The sequence below is a fragment of the Hyla sarda genome, chromosome 1 (genome assembly GCF_029499605.1).
Source record: "Hyla sarda isolate aHylSar1 chromosome 1, aHylSar1.hap1, whole genome shotgun sequence".
NCBI classification, from domain to species: Eukaryota; Metazoa; Chordata; class Amphibia; order Anura; family Hylidae; genus Hyla; species Hyla sarda.
This window is the reverse complement of record NC_079189.1, coordinates 287461746-287483861: the sequence shown is the minus strand read 5'-3', so window position 1 is coordinate 287483861 and position 22116 is coordinate 287461746. Positions and strand designations below refer to the sequence as shown.

The 22116-nt window shown below is 46.5% G+C and overlaps 1 protein-coding gene and 1 long non-coding RNA gene across 2 annotated transcripts in view; one reads left to right on the top strand and one right to left on the bottom strand.

Annotated features, from left to right (window-relative positions):
* TMEM59L (transmembrane protein 59 like) overlaps positions 1-22116 on the bottom strand; it is a 174089-nt gene that overhangs the window by 100728 nt on the left and 51245 nt on the right. Inside the window, exon 2 of the mRNA XM_056574802.1 lies at positions 16020-16125. Within this exon, the coding sequence (XP_056430777.1) occupies positions 16020-16125 (106 nt within the window). The remainder of the gene's footprint in view (positions 1-16019; positions 16126-22116) is intronic.
* The window catches only part of LOC130369483 (uncharacterized), a 219520-nt gene that overhangs the window by 151900 nt on the left and 45504 nt on the right, over positions 1-22116 (top strand). The window lies entirely within an intron of this gene.

Here is a 22116-nt window from a genome sequence, read left to right as displayed (position 1 = left end):
TACACTGCACTGCAGGGGCTGAGGATGATTTCTATATGTGAGGAGACATATTACACTGCAGGGGCTGGGGATAATTTCTCTATGTGAGGAGACATATTACACTGCAGGGGCTGGGGATGATTTCTATATGTGAGGAGACATATTACACTGCAGGGGCTGGGATGATTTCTATATGTGAGGAGACATATTACACTGCAGGGGCTGGGGATGATTTCTATATGTGAGGAGACAAATTACTTCTGCAGGGGCTGGGGATGATTTCTATATGTGAGGAGACAAATTACTTCTGCAGGGGCTGGGGATGATTTCTATATGTGAGGAGACATACTGCACTGCAGGGGCTGGGGATGATTTCTATATGTGAGGAGACATATTACACTGCAGGGGCTGGGGATGATTTCTATATGTGAGGAACCATATTACACTGCACGGGCTGGGGATGATTTCTATACGTGAGGAGACATATTACACTGCATGGGCTGGGGATGATTTCTATATGTGAGGAGACATATTACACTGCAGGGGCTGGGGATGATTTCTATATGTGAGGAAACATATTACACTGCAGGGGCTGGGGATGATTTCTATATGTGAGGAGACATATTACACTGCAGGGGCTGGGGATGATTTCTATATGTGAGGAGACAAATTACTTCTGCAGGGGCTGGGGATGATTTCTATATGTGAGGAGACAAATTACTTCTGCAGGGGCTGGGGATGATTTCTATATGTGAGGAGGCATACTGCACTGCAGGGGCTGGGGATGATTTCTATATGTGAGGAGACATATTACACTGCACTGCAGGGGCTGGGGATGATTTCTATATGTGAGGAGACATATTACACTGCAGGGGCTGGGGATGATTTCTATATGTGAGGAGACATATTACACTGCACTGCAGGGTCTGGGGATGATTTCTATATGCGAGGAGACATATTACACTGCACTGCAGGGGCTGAGGATGATTTCTATATGTGAGGAGACATATTACACTGCAGGGGCTGGGGATAATTTCTCTATGTGAGGAGACATATTACACTGCAGGGGCTGGGGATGATTTCTATATGTGAGGAGACATATTACACTGCAGGGGCTGGGATGATTTCTATATGTGAGGAGACATATTACACTGCAGGGACTGGGGATGATTTCTATATGTGAGGAGACATATTACACTGCAGGGGCTGGGGATGATTTCTATATGTGAGGAGACAAATTACTTCTGCAGGGGTAGCGGATGATTTCTATATGTGAGGAGACAAATTACTTCTGCAGGGGCTGGGGATGATTTCTATATGTGAAGAGACATACTGCACTGCAGGGGCTGGGGATGATTTCTATATGTGAGGAGACATATTACACTGCAGGGGCTGGGGATGATTTCTATATGTGAGGAGACATATTACACTGCAGGGGCTGGGGATGATTTCTATATGTGAGGAGACATATTACACTGCACTGCAGGGGCTGGGGATGATTTCTATATGTGAGGAGACATATTACACTGCAGGGGCTGGGGATGATTTCTATATGTGAGGAGACATATTACACTGCAGGAGCTGGGGATGATTTCTATGTGTGAGGAGACATATTACACTGCAGGGGCTGGGGATGATTTCTATATGTGAGGAGACATATTACACTGCAGGGGCTGGGGATGATTTCTATATGTGAGGAGACATACTGCACTGCACGGGCTGGGGATGATTTCTATATGTGAGGAGACATATTACACTGCATGGGCTGGGGATGATTTCTATATGTGATAAGACATATTACACTACACTGCAGGGGCTGGGGATGATTTCTATATGTGAGGAGACATATTACACTGCACTGCAGGGGCTGGGGATGATTTCTATATGTGAGGAGACATATTACACTGCAGAGGCTGGGGATGATTTCTATATGTGAGGAGACATATTACACTGCAGGGGCTGGGGATGATTTCTATATGTGAGGAGACATATTACACTGCAGGGGCTGGGGATGATTTCTATATGTGAGGAGACAAATTACTTCTGCAGGGGCTGGGGATGATTTCTATATGTGAGGAGACAAATTACTTCTGCAGGGGCTGGGGATGATTTCTATATGTGAGGAGACATACTGCACTGCAGGGGCTGGGGATGATTTCTATATGTGAGGAGACATATTACACTGCACTGCAGGGGCTGGGGATGATTTCTATATGTGAGGAGACATATTACACTGCACTGCAGGGGCTGGGGATGATTTCTATATGTGAGGAGACATATTACACTGCAGGGGCTGGGGATGATTTCTATATGTGAGGAGACATATTACACTGCAGGGGCTTGGGATGATTTCTATATGTGAGGAGACATATTACACTGCAGGGGCTGGGGATGATTTCTATATGTGAGGAGACATATTACACTGCAGGGGCTGGGGATGATTTCTATATGTGAGGAGACATATTACACTGCAGGGGCTGGGGATGATTTCTATATGTGAGGAGATATATTACACTGCAGAGGCTGGGGATGATTTCTATATGTGAGGAGACATATTACACTGCAGGGGCTGGGGATGATTTCTATATGTGAGGAGACATATTACACTGCAGGGGCTGGGGATGATTTCTATATGTGAGGAGACATATTACACTGCAGGGGCTGGGGATGATTTCTATATGTGAGGAGACATATTACACTGCAGGGGCTGGGGATGATTTCTATGTGTGAGGAGACATATTACACTGCAGGGGCTGGGGATGATTTCTATATGTGAGGAGACATACTGCACTGCACGGGCTGGGGATGATTTCTATATGTGAGGAGACATATTACACTGCAAGGGCTGGGGATGATTTCTATATGTGAGGAGACATATTACACTACACTGCAGGGGCTGGGGATGATTTCTATATGTGAGGAGACATATTACACTGCACTGCAGGGGCTGGGGATGATTTCTATATGTGAGGAGACATATTACACTGCAGAGGCTGGGGATGATTTCTATATGTGAGGAGACATATTACACTGCAGGGGCTGGGGATGATTTCTATATGTGAGGAGACATATTACACTGCAGGGGCTGGGGATGATTTCTATATGTGAGGAGACATATTACACTGCAGAGGCTGGTGATGATTTCTATATGTGAGGAGACATATTACACTTCACGGGCTGGGGATGATATCTATATGTGAGGAGACATATTACACTGCACTGCAGGGGCTGGGGATGATTTCTATATGTGAGGAGACATATTACACTGCAGGGGCTGGGGATGATTTCTATATGTGAGGAGACATATTACACTGCAGGGGCTGGGGATGATTTCTATATGTGAGGAGACATATTACACTGCAGGGGCTGGGGATGATTTCTATATGTGAGGAGACATATTACACTGCAGGGACTGGGGATGATTTCTATATGTGAGGAGACATATTACACTGCAGGGGCTAGGGATGATTTCTATATGTGAGGAGACATATTACACTGCAGGGGCTGGGGATGATTTCTATATGTGAGGAGACATATTACACTGCACTGCAGGGGCTGGGGATGATTTCTCTATGTGAGGAGACATACTGCACTGCAGGGGCTGGGGATGATTTCTACATGTGAGGAGACATATTACACTGCAGGGGCTGGGGATGATTTCTATATGTGAGGAGACATATTACACTGCAGGGGCTGGGGATGATTTCTATATGTGAGGAGACATATTACACTGCAGGGGCTGGGGATGATTTCTATATGTGAGGAGACATATTACACTGCACGGGCTGGGGATGATTTCTATATGTGAGGAGACATATTACACTGCAGGGGCTGGGGATGATTTCTATATGTGAGGAGACATATTACACTGCAGAGGCTGGGGATGATTTCTATATGTGAGGAGACATATTACACTGCAGGGGCTGGGGATGATTTCTATATGTGAGGAGACATATTACACTGCAGGGGCTGGGGATGATTTCTTTATGTGAGGAGACATATTACACTGCAGGGGCTGGGGATGATTTCTATATGTGAGGAGACAAATTACTTCTGCAGGGGCTGGGGATGATTTCTATATGTGAGGAGACAAATTACTTCTGCAGGGGCTGGGGATGATTTCTATATGTGAGGAGACATACTGCACTGCAGGGGCTGGGGATGATTTCTATATGTGAGGAGACATATTACACTGCAGGGGCTGGGGATGATTTCTATATGTGAGGAGACATATTACACTGCAGGGGCTGGGGATGATTTCTATATGTGAGGAGACATATTACACTGCACTGCAGGGGCTGGGGATGATTTCTATATGTGAGGAGACATATTACACTGCAGGGGCTGGGGATGATTTCTATATGTGAGGAGACATATTACACTGCAGGGGCTGGGGATGATTTCTATGTGTGAGGAGACATATTACACTGCAGGGGCTGGGGATGATTTCTATATGTGAGGAGACATATTACACTGCAGGGGCTGGGGATGATTTCTATATGTGAGGAGACATACTGCACTGCACGGGCTGGGGATGATTTCTATATGTGAGGAGACATATTACACTGCACGGGCTGGGGATGATTTCTATATGTGAGGAGACATATTACACTACACTGCAGGGGCTGGGGATGATTTCTATATGTGAGGAGACATATTACACTTCACGGGCTGGGGATGATATCTATATGTGAGGAGACATATTACACTGCACTGCAGGGGCTGGGGATGATTTCTATATGTGAGGAGACATATTACACTGCAGGGGCTGGGGATGATTTCTATATGTGAGGAGACATATTACACTGCAGGGGCTGGGGATGATTTCTATATGTGAGGAGACATATTACACTGCAGGGGCTGGGGATGATTTCTATATGTGAGGAGACATATTACACTGCAGGGACTGGGGATGATTTCTATATGTGAGGAGACATATTACACTGCAGGGGCTAGGGATGATTTCTATATGTGAGGAGACATATTACACTGCAGGGGCTGGGGATGATTTCTATATGTGAGGAGACATATTACACTGCACTGCAGGGGCTGGGGATGATTTCTCTATGTGAGGAGACATACTGCACTGCAGGGGCTGGGGATGATTTCTACATGTGAGGAGATATATTACACTGCAGGGGCTGGGGATGATTTCTATATGTGAGGAGACATATTACACTGCAGGGGCTGGGGATGATTTCTATATGTGAGGAGACATATTACACTGCAGGGGCTGGGGATGATTTCTATATGTGAGGAGACATATTACACTGCACGGGCTGGGGATGATTTCTATATGTGAGGAGACATATTACACTGCAGGGGCTGGGGATGATTTCTATATGTGAGGAGACATATTACACTGCAGAGGCTGGGGATGATTTCTATATGTGAGGAGACATATTACACTGCAGGGGCTGGGGATGATTTCTATATGTGAGGAGACATATTACACTGCAGGGGCTGGGGATGATTTCTTTATGTGAGGAGACATATTACACTGCAGGGGCTGGGGATGATTTCTATATGTGAGGAGACAAATTACTTCTGCAGGGGCTGGGGATGATTTCTATATGTGAGGAGACAAATTACTTCTGCAGGGGCTGGGGATGATTTCTATATGTGAGGAGACATACTGCACTGCAGAGGCTGGGGATGATTTCTATATGTGAGGAGACATATTACACTGCAGGGGCTGGGGATAATTTCTATATGTGAGGAGACATATTACACTGCAGGGGCTGGGGATGATTTCTATATGTGAGGAGACATATTACACTGCACTGCAGGGGCTGGGGATGATTTCTATATGTGAGGAGACATATTACACTGCAGGGGCTGGGGATGATTTCTATATGTGAGGAGACATATTACACTGCAGGGGCTGGGGATGATTTCTATGTGTGAGGAGACATATTACACTGCAGGGGCTGGGGATGATTTCTATATGTGAGGAGACATATTACACTGCAGGGGCTGGGGATGATTTCTATATGTGAGGAGACATACTGCACTGCACGGGCTGGGGATGATTTCTATATGTGAGGAGACATATTACACTGCATGGGCTGGGGATGATTTCTATATGTGATAAGACATATTACACTACACTGCAGGGGCTGGGGATGATTTCTATATGTGAGGAGACATATTACACTGCAGGGGCTGGGGATGATTTCTATATGTGAGGAGACATATTACACTGCAGAGGCTGGGGATGATTTCTATATGTGAGGAGACATATTACACTGCAGGGGCTGGGGATGATTTCTATATGTGAGGAGACATATTACACTGCAGGGGCTGGGGATGATTTCTATATGTGAGGAGACATATTACACTGCAGGGGCTGGGGATGATTTCTATATGTGAGGAGACATATTACACTGCAGGGGCTGGGGATGATTTCTATGTGTGAGGAGACATATTACACTGCAGGGGCTGGGGATGATTTCTATATGTGAGGAGACATACTGCACTGCACGGGCTGGGGATGATTTCTATATGTGAGGAGACATATTACACTTCACGGGCTGGGGATGATTTCTATATGTGAGGAGACATATTACACTGCAGGGGCTGGGGATGATTTCTATATGTGAGGAGACATACTGCACTGCACGGGCTGGGGATGATTTCTATATGTGAGGAGACATATTACACTTCACGGGCTGGGGATGATTTCTATATGTGAGGAGACATATTACACTGCAGGGGCTGGGGATGATTTCTATATGTGAGGAGACATATTACACTGCAGGGGCTGGGGATGATTTCTATATGTGAGGAGACATATTACACTGCAGGGGCTGGGGATGATTTCTATATGTGAGAAGACATATTACACTGCACGGGCTGGGGATGATTTCTATTTGTGAGGACACATATTACACTGCAGGGGCTGGGGATGATTTCTATATGTGAGGAGACATATTACACTGCAGGGGCTGGGGATGATTTCTATATGTGAGGAGACATATTACACTGCAGGGGCTGGGGATGATTTCTATATGTAAGGAGTGTTACGCCTAGCGCTCCGGGTCCCCGCTCCTCCCCGGAGCGCGTACGGCGTCTCTCTCTCCGCAGCGCCCCGGTCGGTCCCGCTGACCGGGAGCGCTGCACTGTCATGGCCGTCGGGGATGCGATTCGCACAGCGGGACGCGCCCGCTCGCGAATCGCATCCCAGGTCACTTACCCGTTCCCGTCCCCTGCTGTCATGTGCTGGCGCGCGCGGCTCCGCTCTCTAGGGCGCGCGCGCGCCAGCTCCCTGAGACTTAAAGGGCCAGTGCACCAATGATTGGTGCCTGGCCCAATTAGCTTAATTGGCTTCCACCTGGTCCCTGACTATATCTGACCTCCTCCCATGCACTCCCTTGCCGGATCTTGTTGCCCTTGTGCCTAGTGAAAGCGTTTTGTGTGTCCAAAGCCTGTGTACCAGAACTTCTGCTATCCACCCTGACTACGAACCTTGCTGCCTGCCCCGACCTTCTGCTACGTCCGACCTTGCTTCTGTCTACTCCCTTGTACCGCGCCTATCTTCAGCAGCCAGAGAGGTTGAGCCGTTGCTAGTGGATACGACCTGGTCACTACCGCCGCAGCAAGACCATCCCGCTTTGCGGCGGGCTCTGGTGAATACCTGTAGTGACTTAGAACCGGTCCACTAGCACGGTCCACGCCAATCCCTCTCTGGCACAGAGGATCCACCTCCTGCCAGCCGGCATCGTGACAGTAGATCCGGCCATGGATCCCGCTGAAGTTCCTCTGCCTTATATCTCTGATATCACCACGGTGGTCGCCCAGCAATCCCGACAGATCGCCCATCTAACCCACCAGCTGTCGGAAGTGTCCACCATTGTGCAGCAACTTCAGTCGCAACTTCTGCAGCAATCATCTCCTCCGCCAGCTCCTGCACCCCTTCCGCAGCGAGTGGCCACTCCTAGCCTCCGCCTGTCCTTGCCGGACAAATTTAATGGGGACTCTAAGTTTTGCCGTGGCTTTCTTTCGCAATGTTCCCTGCACTTGGAGATGATGTCGGACCAGTTTCCTACTGAAAGGTCTAAGGTGGCTTTCGTAGTCAGCCTTCTGTCTGGAAAAGCCCTGTCATGGGCCACACCGCTCTGGGACCGCAATGACCCCGTCACTGCCTCTGTACACTCCTTCTTCTCGGAAATTCGAAGTGTCTTTGAGGAACCTGCCCGAGCCTCTTCTGCTGAGACTGCCCTGCTGAACCTGGTCCAGGTTAATTCTTCCGTTGGCGAGTACGCCATACAATTCCGTACTCTTGCTTCTGAACTTTCCTGGAATAATGAGGCCCTCTGCGCGACCTTTAAAAAAGGCCTATCCAGCAACATTAAAGATGTTCTGGCCGCACGAGATACTCCTGCTAATCTGCATGAACTCATTCATCTAGCCACTCGCATTGACATGCGTTTTTCTGAGAGGCATCAAGAGCTCCGCCAGGAAAAAGACTTAGATCTCTGGACACCTCTCCCACAGTCTCCATTGCAATCTGCGCCTAGGCCTCCCGCCGAGGAGGCCATGCAAGTGGATCGGTCTCGCCTGACCCTGGAAGAGAGGAATCGCCGTAAGGAAGAGAATCTTTGTCTGTACTATGCCAGTACCGAACATTTTTTGGTGGATTGCCCTATCCGTCCTCCACGTCTGGGAAACGCACGCTCGCACCCAGCTCTCGTGGGTGTGGCGTCTCTTGATGCTAAGTCGGCTTCTCCACGTCTCACGGTGCCTGTACGGATTTCTTCTTCAGCCAGCTCTTCCCTCTCAGCCGTGGCCTGCCTGGACTCTGGTGCCTCTGGGAATTTTATTCGGGAGTCCTTGGTGAATAAATTCCGCATCCCGGTGACCCGTCTTGTCAAGCCACTCCACATTTCCGCGGTCAACGGAGCCAGGTTGGATTGCACCGTGCGTTTCCGCACGGAGCCCCTCCTAATGTGCATCGGACCTCATCATGAGAAAATTGAGTTTTTGGTCCTCTCCAATTGCACTTCTGAAATTCTCCTTGGACTACCCTGGCTTCAACACCATTCCCCAACCCTGGATTGGTCCTCAGGGGAGATCAAGAGCTGGGGTACCTCTTGCTTCAAGGACTGCCTTAAACCGGTTCCCAGTACTCCCTGCCGTGACCCTGTGGTTCCTCCTGTATCCGGTCTCCCTAAGGTCGTTATGGACTCTGCCCGCCGTAAGAAGTGCCTCTCCCCCCCTCCCAGTCCAGTCAGTCAAGCCTCGGTGCCTCCTCGTGGCCCTCGTCCTGGTGTCACACTGCCCCGTGCCAGGCCTCGCCCTCTGCCCTCCCTCCCCATTCCCACTCCTGCTGTACTGCCTGCCGTTGAGGAATCCCTCCATCCTTTCCCGGTGTCCTCATCCCAGGGGGGGCAGTTACCGGACAAAGAGAAGGGGAGACCTAAGGGGGGGGGTACTGTTACGCCTAGCGCTCCGAGTCCCCGCTCCTCCCCGGAGCGCGTACGGCGTCTCTCTCTCCGCAGCGCCCCGGTCGGTCCCGCTGACCGGGAGCGCTGCACTGTCATGGCCGTCGGGGATGCGATTCGCACAGCGGGACGTGCCCGCTCGCGAATCGCATCCCAGGTCACTTACCCGTTCCCGTCCCCTGCTGTCATGTGCTGGCGCGCGCGGCTCCGCTCTCTAGGGCGCGCGCGCGCCAGCTCCCTGAGACTTAAAGGGCCAGTGCACCAATGATTGGTGCCTGGCCCAATTAGCTTAATTGGCTTCCACCTGGTCCCTGACTATATCTGACCTCCTCCCATGCACTCCCTTGCCGGATCTTGTTGCCCTTGTGCCTAGTGAAAGCGTTTTGTGTGTCCAAAGCCTGTGTACCAGAACTTCTGCTATCCACCCTGACTATGAACCTTGCTGCCTGCCCCGACCTTCTGCTACGTCCGACCTTGCTTCTGTCTACTCCCTTGTACCGCGCCTATCTTCAGCAGCCAGAGAGGTTGAGCCGTTGCTAGTGGATACGACCTGGTCACTACCGCCGCAGCAAGACCATCCCGCTTTGCGGCGGGCTCTGGTGAATACCTGTAGTGACTTAGAACCGGTCCACTAGCACGGTCCACGCCAATCCCTCTCTGGCACAGAGGATCCACCTCCTGCCAGCCGGCATCGTGACAAGGAGACATATTACACTGCAGGGGCTGGGGATGATTTCTATGTGTGAGGAGACATATTACACTGCACGGGCTGGGGATGATTTCTATATGTGAGGAGACATATTACACTGCAGGGGCTGGGGATGATTTCTATATGTGAGGAGACATATTACACTGCAGGGGCTGGGGATGATTTCTATGTGTGAGTAGACATATTACACTGCACGGGCTGGGGATGATTTCTATATGTGAGGAGACATACTGCACTGCAGGGGCTGGGGATGATTTCTATATGTGAGGAGACATATTACACTGCAGGGGCTGGGGATGATTTCTATATGTGAGGAGACAAATTACTTCTGCAGGGGCTGGGGATGATTTCTATATGTGAGGAGACAAATTATTTCTGCAGGGGCTGGGGATGATTTCTATATGTGAGGAGACATACTGCACTGCAGGGGCTGGGGATGATTTCTATATGTGAGGAGACATATTACACTGCAGGGGCTGGGGATGATTTCTATATGTGAGGAAACATATTACACTGCACGGGCTGGGGATGATTTCTATGTGTGAGGAGACATATTACACTGCACGGGCTGGGGATGATTTCTATATGTGAGGAGAAATATTACACTGCAGGGGCTGGGGATGATTTCTATATGTGAGGAGACATATTACACTGCAGGGGCTGGGGATGATTTCTATGTGTGAGGAGACATATTACACTGCACGGGCTGGGGATGATTTCTATATGTGAGGAGACATACTGCACTGCAGGGGCTGGGGATGATTTCTATATGTGAGGAGACATATTACCCTGCAGGGGCTGGGGATGATTTCTATATGTGAGGAGACAAATTACTTCTGCAGGGGCTGGGGATGATTTCTATATGTGAGGAGACAAATTACTTCTGCAGGGGCTGGGGATGATTTCTATATGTGAGGAGACATACTGCACTGCAGGGGCTGGGGATGATTTCTATATGTGAGGAGACATATTACACTGCAGGGGCTGGGGATGATTTCTATATGTGAGGAAACATATTACACTGCACGGGCTGGGGATGATTTCTATATGTGAGGAGACATATTACACTGCATGGGCTGGGGATGATTTCTATATGTGAGGAGACATATTACACTGCAGGGGCTGGGGATGATTTCTATATGTGAGGAAACATATTACACTGCAGGGGCTGGGGATGATTTCTATATGTGAGGAGACATATTACACTGCAGGGGCTGGGGATGATTTCTATATGTGAGGAGACAAATTAATTCTGCAGGGGCTGGGGATGATTTCTATATGTGAGGAGACAAATTACTTCTGCAGGGGCTGGGGATGATTTCTATATGTGAGGAGACATACTGCACTGCAGGGGCTGGGGATGATTTCTATATGTGAGGAGACATATTACACTGCACTGCAGGGGCTGGGGATGATTTCTATATGTGAGGAGACATATTACACTGCAGGGGCTGGGGATGATTTCTATATGTGAGGAGACATATTACACTGCACTGCAGGGGCTGGGGATGATTTCTATATGCGAGGAGACATATTACACTGCACTGCAGGGGCTGGGGATGATTTCTATATGTGAGGAGACATATTACACTGCAGGGGCTGGGGATAATTTCTCTATGTGAGGAGACATATTACACTGCAGGGGCTGGGGATGATTTCTATATGTGAGGAGACATATTACACTGCAGGGGCTGGGGATGATTTCTATATGTGAGAAGACATTACACTGCAGGGACTGGGGATGATTTCTATATGTGAGGAGACATATTACACTGCAGGGGCTGGGGATGATTTCTATATGTGAGGAGACATACTGCACTGCAAGGGCTGGGGATGATTTCTATATGTGAGGAGACATATTACAATGCAGGGGCTGGGGATGATTTCTATATGTGAGGAGACATATTACACTGCAGGGGCTGGGGATGATTTCTATATGTGAGGAGACATATTACACTGCAGGGGCTGGGGATGATTTCTATATGTGAGGAGACATATTACACTGCACGGGCTGGGGATGATGTCTATATGTGATTAGACATATTACACTGCAGGGGCTGGGGATGATTTCTATATGTGAGGAGACATATTACACTGCAGAGGCTGGGGATGATTTCTATATGTGAGGAGACATATTACACTGCAGGGGCTGGGGATGATTTCTATATGTGAGGAGACATATTACACTGCAGGGGCTGGGGATGATTTCTATATGTGAGGAGACAAATTACTTCTGCAGGGGTAGGGGATGATTTCTATATGTGAGGAGACAAATTACTTCTGCAGGGGCTGGGGATGATTTCTATATGTGAGGAGACATACTGCACTGCAGGGGCTGGGGATGATTTCTATATGTGAGGAGACATATTACACTGCAGGGGCTGGGGATGATTTCTATATGTGAGGAGACATATTACACTGCAGGGGCTGGGGATGATTTCTATATGTGAGGAGACATATTACACTGCACTGCAGGGGCTGGGGATGATTTCTATATGTGAGGAGACATATTACACTGCAGGGGCTGGGGATGATTTCTATATGTGAGGAGACATATTACACTGCAGGGGCTGGGGATGATTTCTATGTGTGAGGAGACATATTACACTGCAGGGGCTGGGGATGATTTCTATATGTGAGGAGACATATTACACTGCAGGGGCTGGGGATGATTTCTATATGTGAGGAGACATACTGCACTGCACGGGCTGGGGATGATTTCTATATGTGAGGAGACATATTACACTGCATGGGCTGGGGATGATTTCTATATGTGATAAGACATATTACACTACACTGCAGGGGCTGGGGATGATTTCTATATGTGAGGAGACATATTACACTGCACTGCAGGGGCTGGGGATGATTTCTATATGTGAGGAGACATATTACACTGCAGAGGCTGGGGATGATTTCTATATGTGAGGAGACATATTACACTGCAGGGGCTGGGGATGATTTCTATATGTGAGGAGACATATTACACTGCAGGGGCTGGGGATGATTTCTATATGTGAGGAGACAAATTACTTCTGCAGGGGCTGGGGATGATTTCTATATGTGAGGAGACATATTACACTGCACGGGCTGGGGATGATTTCTATATGTGAGGAGACATATTACACTGCACGGGCTGGGGATGATTTCTATATGTGAGGAGACATATTACACTGCACGGGCTGGGTATGATTTCTATATGTGAGGAGACATATTACACTGCACGGGCTGGGGATGATTTCTATATGTGAGGAGACATATTACACTGCACGGGCTGGGTATGATTTCTATATGTGAGGAGACATATTACACTGCAGAGGCTGGGGATGATTTCTATATGTGAGGAGACATATTACACTGCAGGGGCTGGGGATGATTTCTATATGTGAGGAGACATATTACACTGCACGGGCTGGGGATGATTTCTATATGTGAGGAGACATATTACACTGCAGGGGGTGGGGATGATTTCTATATGTGAGGAGACATATTACACTGCAGGGGCTGGGGATGATTTCTATATGTGAGGAGACATATTACACTGCAGGGGCTGGGGATGATTTCTATATGTGAGGAGACATATTACACTGCAGAGGCTGGGGATGATTTCTATATGTGAGGAGACATATTACACTGCAGGGGCTGGGGATGATTTCTATATGTGAGGAGACATATTACACTGCAGGGGCTGGGGATGATTTCTATATGTGAGGAGACATATTACACTGCACTGCAGAGGCTGGGGATGATTTCTATATGTGAGGAGACATATTACACTGCAGAGGCTGGGGATGATTTCTATATGTGAGGAGACATATTACACTGCAGGGTCTGGGGATGATTTCTATATGTGAGGAGACATATTACACTGCAGAGGCTGGGGATGATTTCTATATGTGAGGAGACATATTACACTGCAGGGGCTGGGGATGATTTCTATATGTGAGGAGACATATTACACTGCAGGGGCTGGGGATGATTTCTATATGTGAGGAGACATATTACACTGCAGGGGCTGGGGATGATTTCTATATGTGAGGAGACATACTGCACTGCAGGGGCTGGGGATGATTTCTATATGTGAGGAGACATATTACACTGCACTGCAGGGGCTGGGGATGATTTCTATATGTGAGGAGACATATTACACTGCAGGGGCTGGGGATGATTTCTATATGTGAGGAGACATATTACACTGCAGGGGCTGGGGATGATTTCTATATGTGAGGAGACATATTACACTGCAGGGGCTGGGGATGATTTCTATATGTGAGGAGACATACTGCACTGCAGGGGCTGGGGATGATTTCTATATGTGAGGAGACATATTACACTGCACGGGATGGGGATGATTTCTTTGTGTGAGGAGACATATTACACTGCAGGGGCTGGGGATGATTTCTATATGTGAGGAGACATATTACACTGCAGGGGCTGGGGATGATTTCTATATGTGAGGAGACATATTACACTGCAGGGGCTGGGGATGATTTCTATATGTGAGGAGACATATTACACTGCAGGGGCTGGGGATGATTTCTATATGTGAGGAGACATATTACACTGCAGAGGCTGGGGATGATTTCTATATGTGAGGAGATATATTACACTGCAGAGGCTGGGGATGATTTCTATATGTGAGGAGACATATTACACTGCAGGGGCTGGGGATGATTTCTATATGTGAGGAGACATATTACACTGCAGGGGCTGGGGATGATTTCTATATGTGAGGAGACATATTACACTGCAGGGGCTGGGGATGATTTCTATATGTGAGGACACATATTACACTGCAGGGGCTGGGGATGATTTCTATATGTGAGGAGACATATTACACTGCAGAGGCTGGGGATGATTTCTATATGTGAGGAGACATATTACACTGCAGAGGCTGGGGATGATTTCTATATGTGAGGAGACATATTACACTGCAGGGGCTGGGGATGATTTCTATATGTGAGGAGACAAATGTGAGGAGCTGTGTACGTCCTCATTCTCTCCCTCACACTTCTCCTGGCTTACAGCACGGCACCCACGTGACCAGGCTCAAGTAGGAGTACTGTGATTGGTTCAATGTGTGAGTGCTGTGATTGGTTCAATGTGTGAGTGCTATGATTGGTGAACACTCACATATTGAGAACTATGAGGAAAGGAATGAGGAGCTGACCACAGGCTGTAGAAGAAGTGTAGGTGGAGATGCTGGATTATGCAGCGCTTCCTGTCTAGAGAGAAATCACTGAAAAAGGTACTTTCTGTTCCAGATGGGTTATGTGAGTATATTACAAAGTTATATAACTTTTTAAACTGTTGCTAACTGTATAGAATTTTTCACCATTGGACTACTCCTTTAATAATGAAATATTAAAAGCCTGTCGCGTTTTCCACTGACAACACTCATGACCTATCAGTCAGACTGCTGCTCCATTTTAACAGGGACATGGGAACCATATTGCTGTGATCAGTGACATCTAAGATCTTGTGCACATTAGCTTTGAAGCTCCATTCAAGGAGCTGCTCTTGCTAAATCCATCAAAATGTCTTTGGCTAAATTTCCACTTGGTCTTTTTTCTGGCAGTTTTTGAAATACTGCCACTGAAGTTTTTGAGCCAAAGCCAGAGGTGTATTCAAAAGGAATGGGAAATAGAAACAAAGGACTTACACTTCACCTCCCTTATGGATCCACTTCTGACTTTGGCTCAAAAACTGCAGTGGCAGATATCCAAAAACTGCCAGAGAAAAAAACAACTTAGCCTTTCACAGGTCAACCCCTTTAAGTCATCATCAAATGTAAACTCTTGTCTCTCAGTGTATTTTGTTTAATACTTATGACATCAATATAACACCATTATTTCAAAAATCCAAAATTCCTTAATATTATCTGTAGTTACCTGACTCGCACTCAGCTCTAGTGGTATTGAGGTCAGCATTGACATCCACAAAATGGCAAATTGAAAAAAGTCTGCACCCTCTGTAGCAGGCGCCAAGGATATCATCCTGTTGGAAAACAAAGGCAGCATTAACATTTGTACTGATTTATCTGAAGTTTATGTAGCCTGTTACAATGGAACAAACTACACGATTACATAGTACTGTAAAAGAAACATATTTGACATATCCACAGAGAATCTCTCCAAGGCAGAAATAGGATGACTTTAAATTTGAACTTCAAAAAAATCTGTTATACTAAAAGTCCTAGATGTCCTAAATTAGTTCAGTGTCCAGCTCGGCTATTGGCCTGTTAATAAAATCCCAGCATGCTATGCTGATGAAAGTAATTGAGAATGTGGAGAGGATGGAACACAGCACTGCCAGCACTCTTTGTCATAAACGTCCTTTGTTCCTATCAGATAGTACCTGATTCCATGCCCAGTTTTGTCCCTGGTTATCCTCTAACATGCAAGTGTGGAATGGAGCAGAAAATGGCTGGCAGATACTAAGATTCCCAATGTAGCAGAACTCAAAACTTCACTTATTTAATAGACACAGTCACAATGAAGCATAATGTCTGAGTTTTAAAGAAATATGAGTGGCACCACCTCTCAATGAAAATAGCAAAAGTCCAGACAATTAAAGGCGTACTCCACTGGAAAACATTTTTTTTTAATCAACAGGTGCCACAAAGTTAAACAGATTTGTAAATTACTTCTATTAAAAAAAATCTTAATCCTTACAGTACTTATCAGCTGCTGTTAGGATCCACAGGAAATTCTTTTCTTTTTGAATTTGCTTTCTGCCTGACCACAGTGCTCTCTGCTGACACCTCTGTCGATTTTAGGAACTGTTCAGAGCAGGATAATCTGTTTAACTTTCTGGCACCAGTTTATTAATATTTTTTTTCCAGTAGAGTACCCCTTTAATTACAATCCCTCAGGAAATGTACCTCTGATAAACATAATGTGAATTAAAGTAGAGAAAACAGTCATGGTCGCACATCCACAAATTGTATTTGATTGTATTTGATCTAATTGCTTCTCAGCATAAATTCAAAAACTAACAGGTTGTTAGTATGCATTTTGATCAAAAAGTACAAGCCCACTCACCACGTCAAGGCCACCTATTTAGAGTGGGTCCCTAACGTCCCTAGCATAAAATGGCGTAGCACTGGGCAGCAACCACCACCACTACACCAGTGCCCACAGGGGGAACGACCCACTGGCAGAGCAGCCCCAATGCCACTCAGACCAGTCCCTGGGCCCCACCTCCCCATAGACACGGTGCTACGTCAGCAATGGATGCCGCACAGCACCACACCAGTGTGAACAAGGTGCAAAAGCTAACTTACCATGTGCTCCCAGTCAGACTGGGAGGCTACCAGAAAAGAATGGGCCCTGAGCAGATTCCTGCTCCTTTATATAGGGTTGGGCTGAGGGGGTGGGGCAGAGTGAAGACCAAGTAAACCCCCCCCCCCCCCCAAAAAAAGGGGGATAGAATACAGAAATACCGAAATACACTCTATACTGGTGGTCTTCAACCTGCGGACCTCCAGATGTTGCAAACCTAGAACTCCCAGCATGCTGAGAGTTGTAGTTCAGGCAACATCTGTAGGTCCGCAGGTTGAAGACCACTGCTCTATACTGTACGCTTTGCCCGGGCTGCAAAAGGTAAACAAAATAAACTTAAACTCACCTTCCCCGACGGTCCAGACCTGCTTCCAAGGGAACGGCAACGTCGGACAGCCGTCAGCCTATGACCATCCGCCACGGCCGGTGATAGGTTGAGCCCACTGTCATGTAAGGAGCCGGCTGGCTTCTTACATGACAGTGGGCTCAGCCTATCACCGGCCGAGGTGGAACATCGCTGCGGCCGGTGATAGGCTGACAGCTGTCCAACGTTCCCGTCCCCAGCATAAGGCCGACGTCGGAACATGCATTAAAGTTTATTATGTTTATATTTTGCAGCGTATAGTAGAGTGTCAGTGCCGGTGGCCCGCAACAAACAGGAGGACAAGGAGGGCAGCGCTTGCGGGTGATATGTGAGTATTTACCCCGATGGTGACAGGGCTGGGCTGATAATTAATTGGGGGGGGGGCGGGAAATACTGTTATATATCGTGAAACCGCCATAAGTTACAAAAATAGCGTGATACACATATCTGGTCATCCTGCCCAGCCCTAGGATAGAAGACACGATGTGAATTCAAGTAGAGAAAACAGACATGGTCACACATCCACAAATTGTATTTTGAATTAACTGCTTCTCAGTATAAATTCAAAAACTAACAGGTTTTTAGTATACATTTTTTTACGCTAGGGACATTGGGGATCTACTCTAAAAGGTGGCCTTGACGTGGCGAGTGGGCTTGTACTTTTTGATCAAAATGTATACTAACAACCTGTTAGTTTTTGAATTTATACTGAGAAGCAAGTAGATCAAAATACAACTTAGGCTGAGGAAGACAAGGCAGGCACCAAAGCTGGGATGTCAGGGGTTAAAGACACGGTGTGGAGCGTGGAACAGCGCAGAGGTGATGGATGCGTGTACTTCAGGGGGTTCTAATCAGAAGTTCAGACCTTGTAAATGCAGTATGCAAGTAGAAAAAAAGTTGATTACACTCACCCACTAGTGAAGTTAAAACGTCTTCTTTATTGGAACATCGTTAAAACAAGCTGAAGGGAGGGGTAGAGACATGAGCTGACTGACCGGCCGAGGCGAGGCAGCGCTCCTTTCCGGTTCAGCCCGCTTTCTCAAGCCTGCTACCAGTCACACCTGTGCGCCCATATGTGCCTGGCGCGGTGGGTGACGTCACGGTCAGAAGGAAAAGAGGTGAGATGGGCAGGGGAGGAAGGAAAACCATGAGAAGAGAGAGAGAGAAAAAAAGAAGAAGGAAAAAGAAGAAAGGATGGGGGAAGGGAAGAATGGGGGAGTAGAAGGAGGTGAAGCTGGGAACAGGTAGGATAATGTGGGAAGGGAAATACATATGCTTAAAAAATATAAGAAGAGATATTATGCAAGACTACAAGGAACACATTGTTAAACAAGGAAAACATTAAGCTCATTTCTTTCATTCCAGCCGAGCTTTCTTAATGCATTGGTCCGTGCAATCCAGGCTGCTTCGCATTTGCGGAGGGCATTAACCCTGTCGTGTCCTTTTTCTATCTTTTCTAGACCAATGAATTTGAGAGCAGATTGGTCCCCTTTAAGTACACCCGCCGCGCCAGGCACATATGGGCGCACAGGTGTGACTGGTAGCAGGCTTGAGAAAGGAGCGCTGCCTCGCCTCGGCCGGTCAGTCAGCTCACGCTGACCGCATCTCCCTACCCCTCCCTTCAGCTTGTTTTAATGATGTTCCAATAAAGAAGACTTTTTAACTTCACTAGTGGGTGAGTGCAATCAACTTTTTTTCTACTTGCATACTGCATTTACAAGGTCTGAACTTCTGATTAGCACCCCCTGAAGTACACGCATCCATCACCTCTGCGCTGTTCCACGCTCCACACCATGTCTTTAAGCCCTGACATCCCAGCTTTGGTGCCTGCCTTGTCTTTCTCAGCCTAAGTAGTATTGCCATAACCTTTTTCTATGGTTCAGTGCACACTGCTAGTCAGGGGTCATTAACTGTGAAAATGGAGTAAGATATGGAAGCAAGCAATAGCAGAGGTGCAAACGCTAATGCTCTGAATACTGGTAGAGAGAATGCGGAGGAATTTTTTACCCAATGCAATTTTAAAGAAGATTTGCAAGTTATAAGTACAATGACATTAGAATACAAGATACAGCAACTAGCTGAAAAAGAGGTCCGCCTTTTTGGACAGTGAAGTCACTTGATTCATACAGCCAATGCCACAGAGTCCCAAGGGGACTAAGAAACTATAAAGAAGCATCCCAGTTCCAAGATGATAAGGAGTTCCAGGTAGAGTGGGAACAAATTCAATTAAAAGTTCCTTTGAATTATTGCACCTTGTTTTGAGACGCAACAAAACAGAATATGAAAAAACCACCACAGAACTCTGCAAGGCAAAATTGGAGCTTAAAAAACGAATGACTGACGGGCAATATCAGCTATTCACACAAAAATTGGAAAAAAACTTATACCAGTGCAAGCAGATATAAAAGAGAGGAAAAAAGAGAAATTTATACGAGATCGACAAGATTTTGAAAACAATAAAGTTTTTGCTTGGAATAAAGATAAGAAAAAAGCACAAAGAAGGAGGCAAAAAAAGACCTACTAGGAACAGAAATAAATATTTTTGGACAACAGACACGGAGTCAAGTTCAGCTGAAGAACATGTCTCTACCAATGAGAATAATGGCCCTACCGGTGTATCTCAGACCCCTTTAGGCGGAGGACACGCAGAGGGGGAAACAAGAGGAGGAAAAAGCCGGTACAATGCCAAGCGAAAGCAAGTAACGTGGAACAAGTAAATAGTGAAACCAACAATTTTTCGGTCATAAACTTGAGTGATGTGACACTAAGTGAGGAATGTATCAGCCTCCTCTCTAATGGATTAAATTATTGTATTCCTGAGAAATTTAACCCCATTAATTTTGATGTGGATCTTTTTAAAAATAAATCTTAATAAATACTTTAATACCAAACATTCCACTGCGCAAATCTTCCCTAAAGAAGGAGAGATTCCTTCAGCTATAGGCCCGCTGTTTTTTTTTTTGTGGGCTCCACGTTCTCAAAAGAAGATATAGATACTAGTACAACTTTAGCTACCCTAGAGGATTCTAACCCTAACACATTTTATCATATAGAAGATGACATAGAAATCGGAGATTTCTTAGGTGGCATAAAATCCACCTTCTCACCCCCAGTGCCCGCAGGCAGCAGTCTGGACTTGTTCAATAAAATGGTACAAAAAGATATTAAAGCGCTCATCTGTCCAGAACCCCCCAAAAACTTGTCAGAAAAAGAATTGAAAGCCATGAAATGGTTAAATCAAGAAGTGACCTAATAATAAAAAAAAGCGGATAAGGGGAATAATGTCGTGGTCATGCCAGTGAGTTACTATCTAAAAGAGGCAGAATGGCAGTTATAAGATACCAGAGTATACTTACCTTTACAAGAAAACCCTACATCTAAAATCAAGAACAAACTTCTTAATTTCCTAAGAAAACATGTTTCTTCAGGCATGCTATCTGAAAAACGTGCAGAAAAACTACTCCCTCCTCATCCGAAACCACCGTGGTGGTACTTTCTCCCGAAGACTCATAAGTCTGTGGACTCTCCACCAGGTAGGCCGATAATCGCGGGTATAGGGAGCGTTACTGAGCCACTTTCCCAGTACCTGGATTGGTTGCTCCGCCCCTATTAGTTGAGATGCCGTCATACTTGAAAGACATGCGCTCCTTCCTACAAATGATTGAAAGTCATACCTGGTCATCCGAGATTGCATTTGCTACAATAGATGTAGAGAGTCTCTACACGAGAATACCACAGCCAGCAGGAATTGAGGCAGTCAGTAGGTTCCCTAAAATTGCAGGAAAAACCGAGGAATACATTAATTTAGTTTGTGAAGCTCTCGACCTGGTTCTTGGAAATAACTGTTTCATGTTCGGTAATGACTGGTATGCCCAATGCTCCGGAACTGCAATGGGTACACCGGTAGCATGCAGTTTCGCTAACATCTTTTTAGCTGCCGTAGAACAGGATCTGATCTTTAACAGTAAAAATCTTTTTGCCCTCCATATCTCCACGTACGTGAGGTACATGGATGATATTTTTCTGGGATGGAAGGGCTCAGAAGAGGACTTCTCCGATTTCGTCACCTATCTCAATATGGAAAATAAAGTTAACATGGCGTTCACATCAAAATTCAGCAATATACAAATGGAGTTTTTGGACGTGGAATTAGAAAAAGTGGAAGGCAGAACTCTCACCAAGAGTTAGAAAAAGCATACATCTTCAAATATGCTATTGCATTTTGACAGCTACCACCCTCTCCGTGTGAAAAGAGCCATACTCTATGGCCAGCTACTACGTCTACGCAAAATCAACAATAATGAGAAAGTTTTTGAAGAAAAAGCTGCAGAACTAATAAAA